General features: G+C 40.5%; 1 protein-coding gene across 1 annotated transcript; it reads right to left on the reverse strand.

Annotated features, from left to right (window-relative positions):
- Window positions 1-2,452: 2,452 nt before the first annotated feature.
- On the reverse strand, window positions 2,453-15,368 carry CCDC34 (coiled-coil domain containing 34). Its single transcript, XM_054390742.1, has 7 exons — window positions 15,273-15,368; window positions 15,036-15,238; window positions 11,277-11,409; window positions 10,011-10,118; window positions 5,099-5,257; window positions 3,425-3,548; window positions 2,453-2,652 (listed from the first exon to the last, which is right to left on the reverse strand). Exons 1-7 carry the CDS (start codon window positions 15,366-15,368, stop codon window positions 2,453-2,455), a joined length of 1,023 nt encoding a protein of 340 aa, XP_054246717.1.
- Window positions 15,369-16,529: the final 1,161 nt, after the last annotated feature.

The raw sequence follows: 16,529 nt of genomic DNA on the forward strand, positions 1-16,529 counted from the left end.
GTGAATCTCAGGAGCAGCCAGGACTTTGAAGTGGTCTGTGAATTCTTACAGCCAGAAGTTCTGCAAAAACAAAGGGCCAAATACAGGCTGAGGTTGAGTTTTGTATCCCTTTAGCAGCACAGATATCAAGATGCAAGATCTTGGATTGTTTCTAGGGAGTAATTCAAGATACAGCAACTTGATCTACTGTGAAATTTCATGAGCAGAGAAATCCAGGAGAGAACTTCATAAGGGACTACAGAATGCTGTTTAAGCTACAAAGCATTAAGATTTTATCTTACTAACATCTCAGAAAGAATGGTATAAATTAATTATTTGCCACAACAGCATAAAATTAGTTTTCTGTAGCATACAATCTTAAATTATGCTACGTGGCCCAGGCCATTTTGTGCAGTTGCTATCTTGCTGAAAAAAAATCCAAACAATATTTCTCTTCTTTGCTGAGCCAAACCATTATGCTGCTTGAATTGGAGCCAGTATGTGCACTCATGAGCTATCCTGCCCTAACCTTACTTGTAATTTAGTTAGGACAGAACTGCATTTACAATGCCATAGATAAGCTACAGCAGGGGCCTCATCTTAGTGCTGCTATTTGAGGAGTAGCAAGTTCAACCCTGACTGATTCTATGCTTAAAGCTGCCTGTCCCCAAATGAAACGTTGTCCTGATTCTGAAGACAGAATAAACCCTTCCACAGAACATTTGGTGGAGGAAAAATAACACCACCTTTGCTTGAGAGGAGAACAGAACAATGGCTGCAGATATTTATTAGTATTTTCTAAGATCTCTAAACCAGAATTCCAGTTCAGTTACTCTGGTTGAGGCATCTGACTCCAACATTTACTGTTACATTCCCATCCTTGAACCAAATACAGAATCACAGAATACATCTGGTAGGAAGAGCCCTCAAAGATCAACACAGCTAAGATGTATTCAGCACACAAGTACAGCCTGAGTGCAGATACGCAATCCTGAAGGACAATCCCATTTGGGTTAGCACAGCACCTCCTACTGAACTGCCATTTGTCACTGTTCAAGCCAACAGAAATCTTGTCAGTGATGTGTTGCAGCAGAACCAAGTAACAGATTCTTCCATACTCTGTTCATATAAATGCTGTCAAGGCCTATCTGATATGATAAGCTATTTTATGCTACTACAAGCAAGCAAGTGCTAAAACACCACCTTGCTGGTGGCTACAGGCTATTTCAGAAAAACTATGAGAGAAAATACTAACATGATAGTATATGGGTCTGCATACATGGGTCTTCACTGAATCAGTGTCTCCAGAGACCTCTGTAAACTAATCCAAAATTACTCATTTACATTACAGGAAAATGCTTCCCTTCATCTAAACACTAATGAGCTTCTAGTAGCTTACACAACAGTCCAACTTCTGACTCTCCTAAGACAGCTCCACATGGCAAGGTCAGATGGAAAGATTAACAACTAATCCATTAATCCACTAGTTTCATACCAATCCAGCATGGAGGTCCTTATTAAAAAAAAAAAAAAAAAAAAAATCTGAGCAGAGAGTTCTACATCCTGAGTATCAGGTACTGACTTCTGTGAAGCCCATGTTCTCCTACTTACCAGAAACACAGTTTGACAGCCTGTGGAGTCCAGACTTCTCCTAAGTGTGCATAGTAAAATTAATATAAAATAAACACACAAAAGAGAATAGTGCATGAACCATCAAAATTATTCTCTGCCTTTAAAACAAACCTGTAGTGAATCAGGTTCAGGTTGGGTACTAGGAAAATTTCTTCATATAAATGGTTATAGGGCATTGAAACTGCCCAGGGAGGTGGTGGAGTCACCATCCCTAGGGGTGTTTAGAAGTTTCATGGATGTGGTGCTGAGGGATGCAATTTAGTGGCAGTAGCCTGGCAGCAGTGAAGGGATTGTGAGCTCTAGGCAAGCAGCTGGACCTGGTGATTTCAAAGGTCTCTTCCAACCTCAACAGTTCTATGGTGCTATGGTAGCAGCTGTGCTAGAAGTTCTTCTCTTCTTTGATGAGAGCTCCATTCGGTGTCTTTGTTTTATTTATGTATTGGAATAAATAGGGAAATAAACTAATAATTAAATACAACAGTAAAAGTCAGCAGTCTGTACTCTGTATGCCCCAGGACAACACTTTAGAATACTGCTGCCCAAAAGAATAATCACATACCCAAAAGAACTCCTTCAACAACACAGAGGAAAGCAAGAAATAATTCTGTGAGTTTTATTGGTATTGAGGTACAGTCCCATTACAATTGGCTAAATTTCTTTATTACTAAAATGCAACATATAAAAAAAATTAAAATGCTGATTGCTGAGTGAGCTCTAAACATAAAACTTGTTGACAAAAAAAAATAAAAGTAAAAAAAAGCAGCCTGTTTTGGACATAAAATAACATACAACTTGATATTCCAGTTCACTCAGGATTGTAAGAACAGTTTTATTTTCTGTATTATAACTGCTTTCTGCAAGGGTTATTCTTGGGCTTATAAATTACTATAGGCAAAGAAGAACATGACTGACGAGGTACAGGTCTCTTACTCTTCTTCATGGCAAGAACATTGTCTTCCTTTGGAGGAGGCACAAGTACAGGTTTCCAAGGAATGGGGTTATAATACGCTGGAGCTGGATACCAACTCCCATCACCACACCCTAAAACATTTAGAAAATACACATAACTAAACAAGAATATTTAAACCACAAGCTTTACAATGCAAACAGTTGTAATAATCATTTGGCCTAACCAAGAACAGCAGGGACTTTGGAGGAAGAGAGCACAGGTATATCACATCACTTACATGGTTCAAAGTAATAGATCTTCCACCTCAAAAAAGACAAAACCAAAGTGGGACTCGCAAAACACCAATCAATAGCATTCTCTAACACTTCCTTTTAAAACAAAAAGGATTACAGAAGCCAAGGTGTGATGCAGGTGCAGAGCAAAATGGAAAGAAAACCTTAGCTCAGAACACAGGTTGATTTCCACAGCTCCTTTTTCTGTCAGCCTCTTATTAATCTTTTGTCTCAAAACTCCACCTCTTCTCTAAGGGGGATTCAGGTATGATGAGGTGGCACACACCTTCTGTAACATGAACTTTACAAGCATGCTAACAGAACTGGTTCACTTCACAGGAACCAGTAATTGCCTTTAGTGATCCCTAAGCCTGACAAAGAAAATGAGATCAAAATCAGTTATAATTTGATATGTCACTTTATCTTAAACAATATAATTTTCCTCAGAAGTAATGTGAAGGGCTATAAAAAACAAAGGGTCTCAGAGTAAAAGCTTCTCTGACTTACACTCATTCCAATGAGCTAAAATTAGATACTGGATGAACATCTTAAACAAGCTCCATTTTATGCTAAAAGATGAGAGGGAAGGAATCACAAACCAAAATCACTACATATCAGCAGAAGTACAAACCTGTAGACTTCCCATTTAAAACAGGGCGTGGTTTATTCCTAGCATTATGAAGCCATTCCTTAAAGATCTTCTCTGACCTTACTTTCTTCTCCTGCAGCTCAGCTTCCCTTTCTTTCTCTTTTTCCTAAAAACAAAAACTAAGATACTTACAGACAAAGCCCTGTACAATATGCACAAGTTGGTAAACAAATCTTTTGTAGATTCCCAGACTGCTGAATGCATTTTAAATGTTTTTCAAGTACAAATACATTTTTCTGACAACAGAAAAGTTGAAAATAAAATTATCAACCTCCACATTAATCCAGTGTTTCTCTGAGAAAAAACTCTGGAAGACTACAGGCAGAAGATACTCTGAACATATTGGGGAAATGACCAGGACCTATTGTGCTGCCACTAACCTAGAGAGACTATTGCACCTAGAACAGCCAACCACCCTTCTCATTCCTCCATATTCATACAGCCCTTTAGCAACCCTGACTGGGATGCCTCTAAGCCTGCAGTTGGCTTGGAAAACCATTAATCAGAAGTAAAAACTGTATGTATAGGCATGGCATTTGGGTTTAAACCAAGTTGAATGGATACTGTGAACATGGCTTTTAAGAACACACATAATAAAGAATGCATATGGTTTAAATCTGACTTGCATTTTCTTGGGTTTCAAGGTCCTTTATGCTGTGCATTTTAGAAGCTCAGCAGAGAAACAGAATCAGTTTGTTAAGCAAGAAATATAAACACCACCAGCTCAGAATATTTAAGAGTGTTTTAATTATATGGGAAATTGTGAAAAGACTGCAACGTTAAGGTCATTAAGGCCTGCAAATTGATCTTACCTAGCTTAAGTTAGTCCAAAGAAATTATTTATATGTACTTGTGAAATTCTTACATGTGTGTTCTGCACTTTAAGACAGCTCTGTAATTACAGGGGGAATAAAGATAAACTCTTCTCTCTTCAATCCTCTTCCACACTTAGCCACAACAACAGTGTAGTAGTTCTATAATATTACATATTCTACTTAAAAATTACCCTGCCATTTAAAATAAATTCAAATCCAACCAATTAACTTCATAGATAAGACATCTGGTCATACATTTCATAATCACTACCAATATGTGATGTTTCAGAGGAACTGTGGATGATTCCTGCAAAGGTAGCATTTGTTCCAGTGAATAAGGGACCTCAAAGCCTACAACAAGAGGACTTCTGAAGCTTCCTATAAAAATAACAGGTGAGCAATTCCTTTGAAATAACATTAAAATTAGAACTCCTAGCATCAGATATGAAGCAAAATGCTTTTAATTAGAAATATGTGCAAGTATAATATAAATCTAATGGTGGAGACTGGGAGAAAACTTGCATAATGATGACTGTTCTCTGTCTGGGTCAGCCTGCAATGGCTAATGGCTGAGTAACAAAGGCATACTCTGTGGTTTGAGTTTCTCTTTCTCTTATCTCAATTGCAGTGGGTTTGCAAAGACTGTTAACAGCAATCCATTAAAGTGCATCTTGCTTTGCTGACCACACCTTAATGTCTTCAAGGCACTAACATCACAAGTTTTGAAAGTTTTTTTCATGTTAAACAGTGCCACTTGATAAATTCTAATTAGATTAAGCAACTAATGTATTTAATACACTGTAAGTAATCCCATCCAAATAAATGACTCATTGATTAATACCTTCTCTTTCTTCTTCTTTTCTGCTTCTTCAGCTCTCTTCTTCTTTAACCATTCTTTATACTTTACTTCTGCCTTTTCTTGTAACTGCATTTTTTCTAGTTCCCTTGTGGCTTTTTCTGCCATTTCTTTGCTCAGCTTTCGTTCCCTTTCCCTTCTTTCCTAAATGAAATGGACCAAAGAAAGAGAAGAGAAACATTACAGTGTATTTCAGTGAGCAATTCTTTTGAAGAATACAGTTCATGTCTTCATAAATAGAAATAAATTATCATAACCCTGAAAAAAATTATTATACTGTAAGCTCTTTGAAGACAGAACTTTTTAATTGCTAGGTTTCATATAAAATAGTTTCAAACATAAACTTGTCACAAAATAAGATAAGAAATTTACTTTTAGGACTGCTTATGCAGACAGTCCAGACACTTCTCAAAAAATCTGAGAAAGAAATAGGAGTTGCAGTTCTTGACCTTTCAGTGAATCCACAGCAAATCACAGTTCCAAACACAACTCAGGCAAACCGCCCCCTTCTAAGAGCCATAATCTCTGAGGTGGATGTTTCTTCACCTACGCCAGATGACAGTATCACTGCTTGGGTAACCTCCTGTCAAACATCCTTATCTGACTAAGAGTTATTAGAGTACACACTATGCATGACTTCACAAAACAATTAGCTAGCAACTATATTATTTCACTTCTGCTACATTCTGGTGAATGTCAGCTGAATCTGTTCAGCAGTGCAGGGAAAATGGGCACTCCAATGCATAATCTGGAATATAAAACTTCAGATAACTACAAAATAATGGAAGCATCACTAATATGATGTCTCAACACTGTTTGTAAGGCCTGTACCTCTGATAAAATTCTTATCTACAACTAAAACCGATTAAAAATGGAATTTCATTCTGGGGAAAAAAAGTTGAGATTACAAAACGCTTTTGTGAACAACAGAAACAAGATCCGTGTTAAAACCCTTCCATGCTAAAAAGGGAAAATATTTTTGGCAAATTATGCAGATTCTAAGCATCACCTGCCTGAGAAACAAACAACTAGTTGTCTAAGCTTTTCTTCCTCTAGAGTTAGAGAATGGTTGGACTCAGTGATCTTAAAGGTCTTTTCCAATAGAAATTATCCTGTGATTCTATATTGATCTCTTATTCAGAGCTGTTCCTCCGTCCCTTCATTACTAAATATTCCCCACACACATCTCTCAACAACTCCTGTTTCCAGACAGTGGCTGTGTGGAACACATAAAAAGCATTAATGTAGCTAAGAGATATATGCTAAATGAGTGAGTTAAAACCACTAGTGAAGGCTTTTAAAGCTTTCAAATCTTTGGGTGTTTGCTGGCTTATCTCTATTGTAACTGAAATCAAGTTACAAAGAAAAAAACCTAAGGGTCTTTCAAAGCTACAGTCTTTAGCTAAGGGTCTTATCATATAAAAAACATGAAATATAGGAGAAAAGTGAAAAAATCCCCCCCCCCCTTCCATACCTACAATTATAAACAGAAGTAGCCTGAAAACCTTTCTAGAGACTGTAATTAAATGGCAGGGAAGCTTCTTCAATTATATACCTTTAATCATAATACTTCAGATGAGTTCAGTTACTATCTAGGCTGACCCAAAGTTAAATTAGGTCCTACATAAACAATGATATGCCATGCTCACTACCATGAAAGCCTGAAAAACTGCTACATTTTCTTTCCAGTGAGACATGCTTAAGCCAGGGAGACTCCCTGCAGAACTGCAGACTTTGCAGCTGCCTAGAAATTATTCTGCAGACAAATCAGAAACTCTTCCTCTTTCTCTCCCGCACAGACCAGCTTTTCCTTTATAAAGTTAGTGTACACTACATTCCCAGCTGCTTTAATAACCTGTTCCATGTCAAGCTCATGTCACCCTGGCTTTCCCAGCTTCCCCCTGTTCTCATTATTTTCCCTTATACAAGTCCATCAAAAATGCTAGGAATGTGCATATTAATGTAGATGTTTTTCAATCCTCCCTTCACTCTCCTTCCATGTATATATGGGGGGGAGGGAAATGATGTAATTTGTTTATGCCTGGTGTTGTCAGATTGGGTTTTTCAAATTCTCTTTGATCTTGTGTTCAAAACAGACATGATCTATTCACTGAACCACTAGTAAATTCACACACACACTCTAAAATACGATTACAGGTTATTACATAAATTAAGGTATTGATTGTAAACCACCCAATTACTCATTGCAAGAAAGGCTTGTTCTCCTGCCACCCCACCCAAGCACATTATTAAGGAGAAAGGATACCAATCTGCCCTGCAGGCTGACTGCTCTGGGCTGTGATCCTATCAAGCCTTGGAACCTAATGAAATCTGAGCTAGGTCAGTACTTGAAAATCTCCCACCCAAAACAAATCTATCTGTCCCACAAAGCAGTGATGGTGACTTAGTAGGCAGCGTCTGAGTCAGTACCAAACCAATGTCTCATGGGCAAAAGTACTAACTTCTGAAGAAAAATCAGACTTATCTATACATGGAGAACTATCAAAGGAATTTAAAATTTCAAGAAGCATCCCATTTTCTTCCTGACAGAAGGTAGAAATATTAGTTAGAACTAGATGATTTTTAAGGTCCTTTCCAACCCAAACCATTCTCTGAATAAAAAAAAAAAAAACCAACCAAAAAATGAAACTGTCCATGAACAAAAATAGTGCTTGAGCTTTGCTTCCTAACCTGACCCCTAAAAGACAAAATTTAACAGCTAGAGCATCACAACTGACATGGCCATGCAACAAACTGCATGAAACCGGTTTGGTGTAGAGGAAGCCAGCAGAATTCTTTCATGAACATCCTATTTCTGACACAAATTTATCTCACATTCACAGCATGACAGTTTTTCCATCAGTGTCTCCTGGATGCTTAAGATGAAGGAAAAAGTTTCACGTAGGCTCAAGCATCAGTACAGTACTCACTACACTACTCAGTAATGACAAAAGGAGGCATGAGATCACAGAGGTAACACCCTCAAAAGTACTGCCTGCTGTCACACAAAGCATTTCTGCACTCTACGTAGGCACAGAGGTTCACAAACAGCAATTGGTGAGTGCTTAATGCCTATTTCAGTGAAGAACACTCGGAGTTTTGCCTCAAGGAGCATATGTTGATGTTTCTAGAATGAAATTGAGTTCTCCTAAATATGAGATATATGCACACTCCCCAAGAAAATCATAGCAACCATCAGTTTTCACTTAGCTAACCCTAAAGTTCAAGTGAAACCTTCATGCAACTTTAAACACCTTCTTAGTCATTGAACTGCCATATTTATCCTTCAGTCTCTGTCCTGATATTTAGCCAGTCTTGTGAAAACTTCAAGTGGCAAGGTCTGGGCAGCACAAATGTTGACATTCTAAGACAGCTTAGCTTTTGAGTTCAGTTTGTTCTTGATTTGAGTGCGGTTTACAAGAAAGACTAGCCAATGAATCATCTGATTTAAATGAAAATCAAATTACTTTTGGTAAAAGCTTGGGACATGGCCTAAGGATGACCTTATCCTTCCAAAATATAATCTGACAAAGCTGAGACATGAATATATCTTTTCCCCTGCCCTCTGGGCTGATATGATCACCACAAAAAAAACCCTCCCACTCTCACTGACAAGAGAAAAGAAGCAGCTAATCAGTAAATCCAGAAAGGCAAAGGTCTTTGGAAAAGCCAAACAGGTAGAAGTGGTGGGGGCAGGGGAGAAGACGACCTTTCACTGTTTTGAACTGTGAACAATTTTAACAGGCTCTTTCAAGCCAATGAATAGTTACAGACACCTGTAATTTAATTTGCATTTTAGAAGAGGGAAATGGCATTGTTTGTGCTGAATAATATATCTTCTACTTTTTGCTGTGTATTTTAATAAGGGAGGACCCTTATGCTATCAGAATAAATGCCTAGAGCAGGGGTGGTTTGGGGGTGGGTTTATGCCAATCATCCAGTCAGACCTGACTAAGAACAGCTGGTTAGATCCAAACACAGCTTACTCTAGTGGTTCTAGATGAATCTAAAGGGTTCTGAAATCATGAAGACAAACATATGAGGTCTTAACATATGAGTCCAGCTGGTGCTACTGTAATATTTTCAATCCATTTTCATCTGATTTTATTCAGAACCAGAACTACAGAACAGTAAGCAACTGGTATTGCTACAGCCTGTAAGACAACAAATGCACATGTCCGTGAACAGCCAGAGGCTGAAGAAGCCCAAGCCCTCCAGATATTCCCATTTTTGACACTCAGTACACATGCACATGCTTGCTTTGTGTGACATAGAGCTGTACAGTGCCCCACTGAGGTCAGGATTCTGTCTGCTTGGGTAACCATCTCAAGAAAGCTTAAAACATTTTTGACCCCACTCAGAAATGACTTTCTGGATGAAGGAATTCCCAATTGCTAACTGTGGTCCACTGAGAATTTCCTGAATCTGGCCTCACACCTCAATTATCCCTCTAAGCTTTACCATACTATTTGCCTGTCCACAGTAGTACTTAACTAAATCCTCCTTCTGGCTCTACTTCGTCTACAAGACGTTGCAGACAGCTAAGATGTACACTTTATCCAAAATGCTTTGGCACTGAACCTAGGAAGTCACAGAGTAGGGTAGACAGAAGACCAGAACCCCAACTATAATTAGCAGAAGGCTACTACACAAGATGTAAGCCAATTGTCAGTTATCTGACTACTCAGAAAACAAATCTCTTTATACTTTATGTAAAAATAAATAAATAATAGATCAGTCTTGAACCATGGTTAACTGGATTGGAGTGGTAATTCTCAATTAAAACAATCATTGATTTAGCAAACTACAACCATGGTTGTCCAAACATTTTAAGCATATTGCAGGTTTATTCAAGTATGGTACATGCTAGAATACTTGCAGTCAAAGCAGTACTTACCTCTTCTCTCTTTTTTTGGGCCCATTCTTTGTGCTTCTCCTCAGCCATTCTTCTCCTCCTTTCACATTCTTGCTTTTGCTTCATCTTCTCAAGCTGTATATTCATTTCCTAATCAAAGAAAAAGCAGACAGCCTAAATCTGTGGTGACTGCCTACATCAATTCCCTCAATAGTGGACACAGTGATGTAGTTAAAACAATGGAAACATTGGATTTGGAAATCATCTCTCCATTAACATTTTAAAAAAGATGTATGACAGGCAGCATTGAAGTATTATGAAATACAATCAATGGAAATGTGTCATTTTTAGAAGATAAACTGGAAATGTGTCTCTTAATTAGGATTTAGAAGCAATTCAACATAACTAATTACTCCTCGGCTTAATGGATCAGTCATATTACTCAAGTTTAACTATCTTGGTGTTATGCTGACCTCTAAAAGGCTGTTCCAGAACCTTCCAGTTTTGAGTGTTCTATGAACTAACTACATGAGGTAGCCCACATAAAACAGGTCTGTGTTACACTGGATTCACTTCACAGATTAAGTGAATCATAGAAAAGTTAGGATGTGCCCAAGGTTAAATAATGAATCAGAAACTAAAGTGAGAAATGATCTAACTTTGACGTGATTGTTCTAACCACCATCCAATAGTTACAATTTGATTTTAAACCACAGTATCATTTTATCAACTACAACTACAAACTTACTAATCAAGGTAACATATAGCTCTTTCAATTCCTCCCTAGCCCCAGTATGCAAGAATTGGTCATTTGCGATGGGGGAAAAAAAGAAAGGGGGGAAAATGTGCTGTGAAAGGGAAGCTTATCCTGGGAAAGAGCACTAAACAGTTGTATAACTACACATTAAGCAGGTAACAACACTGTGCCTTATATCTAACCAAGTAGCTTGGCATACTTACGCCCAGCACACGCCCTGTCGTGTTTTACTACCTCCACGCAGGCATATGTAGCCATGATGAAAATCAAGGTACTAATTATATAAATATCTTTTAATCCTTTAAACTCAAAACCATTACCTGACAGTTGGACAGGCAAAGCATTGTACAGCACCACTTCAATGAAGCGTAACATTTAGCAAAAGAGAATGCATGTAGCATGTAAGCACTGTCAAGCACAGGCACCATGGAGGCCCAAGATGCTCAAAAATAATGGATGAAACTTTGTGTTTCCACAACCAGAAGAAAGCAGATAATTCTGTGCTTGGTATCTGTATTAGACTTAACATCAGCCCAACTGTATGGATTCACCTCTGCAGCTCTAGCTTGTAAGCGGGCACGTAGTTCCTTCTCTTTGCCAATGAACCATTCTTCCCATGGTGAAAGATTAGCTTTCAAAGGTGACTCTTTTTCCCTTGCTGCTACTTCAGAGTCTTCAGCCTTTCTGAATTAAAAACAAGAAATGTAAAAGAATATTATCTGTGCTACTGTCTTTAAAATGACATTTCCTTTATGGCATATTGTGACAACAATTATGTCATTTTTCTCCTTGCTTAATTGGCTCCATAATGGATAAATGGCATTTATAACACACCTCTGACTATCACCCTTTTGTTCTACTTACTGAACTCTAGCTTGTTAAGTGTTTTTTTAACTCCCAGTTCCAAACTGCAGAAGATATTCAAGTATTACTTTGTATGAACTTAACAAAAGCTAACACAAGAAACATCGGTATCACCATCCTTCTTACGTATGAAACCCAAGGGAAATCAGAGATTTAACACTACCATCCTGTCCTTGGTCACAGAGAAGCTCCATGGATAAGTGGCCTTCAGCACAAAAAAAAGACTCCAAAAATTGAGGATATTTTTCTTGTTTCGAGTCATATAGAACTGGATTCAAGATACAAAGCAACCTCTGCATAAAGAATCCATTCACCCTAACAGGTAAAGCTTTTCCTCCTAAAAAGCTTTCACAGGAAACTTACTTAAGAAATATGGCTTGCATGCAATACCTGATGATATTATAAAAGGTTCTATTAAGACTTTTAATAGGATACCTTGCATAACTCACTCATAACTTCTTTACTCATGAATAATGCAGCAATCCTAGCCCCAGGCCAGAAATATCTTTTATAATACTCTATAGATGCCCTATCACATAAGACAGTATATTAGGCTTTAAGTCAACCAAAACTAAAAACATGCCAATATATTTCTTTGTAAGCCACCTTACAAGGAATTTTTTTTTTCCTTAACGAAACAGTTGAAACTCAATTTCACTTTAGCATTTAATAGGGACATAAGAGCTCTGAAAATACCTACTTATATACATGCTTCACTACAGTGGGTTATGTGCTGAATTCAAGCTACAGAAGATTCATCCAAACAAGTATATTAACACTCCTGAAATAAATCTTTTCAGCATATCTGTTTTTCATCAATACACAAGTATTACACTTTCACACCGAACAGCAATGCTCTGTTGCAAAATGTTTCACATCTCAGCAAGCTTTTTAGAATGTGATTCTGTGATACAAAGCATTTGGAGACACCACCAGTGCTAAGGAGTTTTGTCCTACTCTTCTCCATTGTTGCTACCCACACGTGTGTCCACCAACATGACTGTTCATTGCTCAAGCCGTGACATGCCCAGGGAAACTGATTCATGTCGAAACCAACCTGGAAAAGTGTTATTTTCCCACACAGTATCAGCCCCCAACTCCTTTGACACTGTGCTGCCACAGAGATGTAACACAATGGAACTGACAGGATACCCTGGCACACTGACAAGGCACGGATAGAAAGCAGCACAGACCAAGGCTACTAAGCCCAGCATTATCCAACACACTCTGGTGCACCCCAGGGCTTTTATGCTGTATTGTTAACAAACACCAAAAATGTACCACACTTTTTAAACAGGTACATATTAAGAGATGCAACTTAAGAGTGTTAAAAAAGAACCTTCTGAAACTTTATCAGAGATAAGGAGAAAAGTACTATGCATTCAAATTCAGGAAAGCAACACCAGCTTTGTCCAGACTTGACATTTTGGGCAGGGATACTTCCTCAAAACATTTTTTTGCTGTGCATGATTTGCATTATGGCACCCTGTACTAGAATAATGCTGACACAATGGAAGGAATGAATTAAGAAAAATATTTCCTACATGTTTTCTTGTCATTACAAAGTTCAAGTTGTTAAGCTCTCAAAAAAAAAAAAAAAATAGTAATAAATTAAAAATTTATTATATACAAGAAAAAAATAAGAAAATTAAGTTTAAACAGAGAAAAACACACAAAGAACTGTAAGGAGAAACGTCATTTCTCCTCCTGCAGTGCTGTGTAAAGCTCTCAGATTGCACTGGAGCATAGACTGGAACCCAATCCTTTCAATCCTTTCCCGCATGCATTCCAGCCTCCAGTTGCACCGTCCCTGGCACAATGATTCTGTATTTGGAGCCACACACAACCCAAATCTCATGGGACCATCTTCTGAAATGCTGGCATGTTCACAGCGATGACCTTCCTCTGAATAACTAAAATAACAGCCTTCTTCAAAGTACCACATTCTCAGGTGCACCTTTATTTTTAACTAAGTCTCTTAAACCAAATTAGACTCATTTGGCATTAGAACTGAAGTCTGATGAAAACACCACGATTATCATTTACCATATACTCACTTCAGTCACGCCATCAAACCTAACACTGATCCAAACCAAAAGTATGGAAATGCCTAACACCATTTCACAAGGCCTTGTTTTCAGCCTCTTTTGCAAATATTGCATTTCCCACGTTCAATGTCTGCCTCCGGCTCATTTTTGTGTAGTTTTAAGAGGACAACAACAACAAAAAGACTCTTTGAGCAAGCGTGTGCAGAGGTGGAGGGGTAGTGGCTGTGTAAGAAGTGCTTCTTATTACACTTTTGAGAACTTGGCAGCTATACACGGAAGCTGCTACAGGTACAGTTGGTAGATGCTTATTACAAGACAGCAGCAGTATTATTCAGATACAGTGTCTGCATGAGTTAAGTATATATTGTGCCCACAGAATTTAATGAGATTGTTCCAGCTCAGGCACCGACAGAGGTCGTCTCTGGTTGCATCTCACTGCTGCCAGGGAATATTGCAGCAACAGGCCCAAACATTGAGAGCTGTTTCAAGTGGCATCTCAGGCTGCAAAGAAACTACATGGTTTGAACTGAGTGCTGCTGAACTTCACAGTAAGTAAACAAAAATTACTTATTGATAAAAAGAAAAGGAGAGGTAACAGAAAACATGAAACTGGAGGGGCCACTAACTGAAGTCTCTATTTCTGAATACATTTGAATACTCTCCCTGGACTTCTAGCACCTTTTTCAATTAATGCTTTTAAGAAAGGGATGCAGCTTTCCAAAAAGCTCTGAGAACCATACTAGAACGCTGTGGCCCTGTGAAATTCAGTTGTCCCTCCCTTACTCCAGTGGCACTTCTAGCTCAGTTTAGCTAGCTAGATGCCCCATCAGTTACTACACATATCTGCTAAGTTTCCAATGCAAAGGTCGCATTCCAGAATGAGATAGGCACCCCCTGCTCCTCCCCCATCTATTTTAAAGGGAGGAATAAGGCTTATTCTCCTGTCAAGCAGCAGAGATCCCAAGGAAAAGAAGACATACTTAAGTTTGCATATAATTAAAACGGAATTAAGTTAAGCCACAAGAACTGTGCAACGCATACACACAGAACTGGCTCTGGATATAGTTATACACACTAACCAGTCCCAAAGAACACTTAAAAGAATGACAGGAGCGGCTTTACCTTTTTAACTTTAAAAGATGCAATGCTCAGGTCAACAGCTTATAGGTATTTTGCAAACACATGAAAACACTCCACTGCCCACTGAAAAGAGAGCTGCAACTTCCCCAAGCATCCTAACGAGGGAAGGAGGTGCCTGAAACGCTTATCTATGCAAACAAATCGATATTTAGGTGAAACAATCTTCCGTCCCCAGCAAAGGCCTCAAGCGGAATGAGGCGAATGCAAGAGACGGCCCCGAACTCCCTGCTCGACTCTGGGCCCAGACGCAGGGGTTACCTATCGCCTCGCCGGCTCCAGGAGGCCGCCGCCCGCTCCTCCTCCTCGCCACTAGGGGAGCTGGGGCAGGACGCGGGGGAGAGCGGGGAGCAGCCGGAGAGGCTGAGGGGATCCTCGGAGCTGGAGAAAGTCGATGGGCTGAGGCGGGCGGCCCTCCTCCAGCTGCGGCTCCTGGCACCGCTGCTCATGCCGGCGAGTGGCACCTGAGAGAGCGAGCACGCAACGGTGAACAGCCACCCACTCCCCGCCGCCCCCACAGCGCAGGCACTGGCGGCCCGGCCCCGCCCACGCTCCCGGCGGCCTCCGCGGCTCCCCTGCAACCGTCGCCGCCATGGCAACCAGGACGCCGCGCAGCCAATCGCCTCGGCCTCCCGCCGAGCGCCCGCCTACTTCTGAGCTGCGGCCGCCGCCTCCCGCCTCAGGGACGAGAGAGTGGTGCTGGCCCCACGGCTAGGCCCCGCGTGGCGTTACTGGGAAAGGCAGAAGCACCCACCGTTGGAGTGAAAGGATAACATCAAATCATTCGTTATCCTTCTTCTTATCGCTCTGCCCAACATGCCAAGCCAGCTCCACAGACACTGTGCCCTACTTAGAATCATAGAATCAAGAAGGCTGGAAGAGACCTCAAAGATCATCGAGTCCAACCTGTCACCCTAAACCTCATGCCTATCTAAACCATGGCACCAAGTGCCACGTCCAATCCCCTCTTGAACACCTCCAGGGATGGTGACTCCACCACCTCCCTGGGCAGCCCATTCCAATGGCCAACCACTCTCTCTGTGAAGAACTTTCTCCTCACCTCCAGCCTAAACCTCCCCTGGCGCAGCTTGAGACTGTGTCCTCTTGTTCTGGCTGGTTGCCTGGGAGAAGAGACCAACCCCCTCCTGGCTACAACCTCCCTTCAGGTAGTTGTAGACAGCAATGAGGTCACACCTGAGCCTCCTCTTCTCCAGGCTAAACAGTCCCAGCTCCCTCAGCCTCTCCTCATAGGGCTTGTGCTCAAGGCCTCTCACCAGCCTCGTTGCCCTTCTCTGGCCATGCTCCAGCAATTCAACATCTTTCCTAAACTGAGGGGCCCAGAACTGGACACAGTACTCAAGGTGTGGCCTAACCAGTGCTGTGTACAGGGGTACAATGACCTCCCTGCTCCTGCTGGCCACACTATGCCTGATGCAGGCCAGGATGCCATTGGCTCTCTTGGCCACCTGGGCACACTGCTGGCTCATGTTCAGGCGCCTGTCAACCAGCACCCCCAGGTCCCTTTCCACCTGGCTGCTCTCCAGCCACTCTGACCCCAGCCTGTAGCTCTGCATGGGGTTGTTGTGGCCAAAGTGGAGCATCTAGCACTTGGACTTGTTGAATGCCATCATGTTGGACTCTGCCCATCTGTCCAGCCTGCCAAGGTCCCTCTGCAGAGCCCTTCTACCTTCTAACAGATCAACACCTGCTCCCAGCTTGGTGTCATCTGCAAATTTACTGATGAGGGACTCAATC

The sequence above is a fragment of the Indicator indicator genome, chromosome 21 (genome assembly GCF_027791375.1).
Source record: "Indicator indicator isolate 239-I01 chromosome 21, UM_Iind_1.1, whole genome shotgun sequence".
Taxonomy (NCBI): domain Eukaryota; kingdom Metazoa; phylum Chordata; class Aves; order Piciformes; family Indicatoridae; genus Indicator; species Indicator indicator.

Excerpts from the sequence above, each read along its gene's own strand:
- CCDC34 (XM_054390742.1), bottom strand. The coding sequence starts at position 15,368 with ATGGCGGCGACGGTTGCAGGGGAGCCGCGGAGGCCGCCGGGAGCGTGG. Across the intron at positions 3,549-5,098 it reads AAAAGAAGAAGAAAGAGAAG|GAAAAAGAGAAAGAAAGGGA; the intron begins GTATTAATCAAT and ends TTTTGTTTTTAG. Across the intron at positions 2,653-3,424 it reads TTTAAATGGGAAGTCTACAG|GGTGTGGTGATGGGAGTTGG; the intron begins GTTTGTACTTCT and ends TAAATGTTTTAG.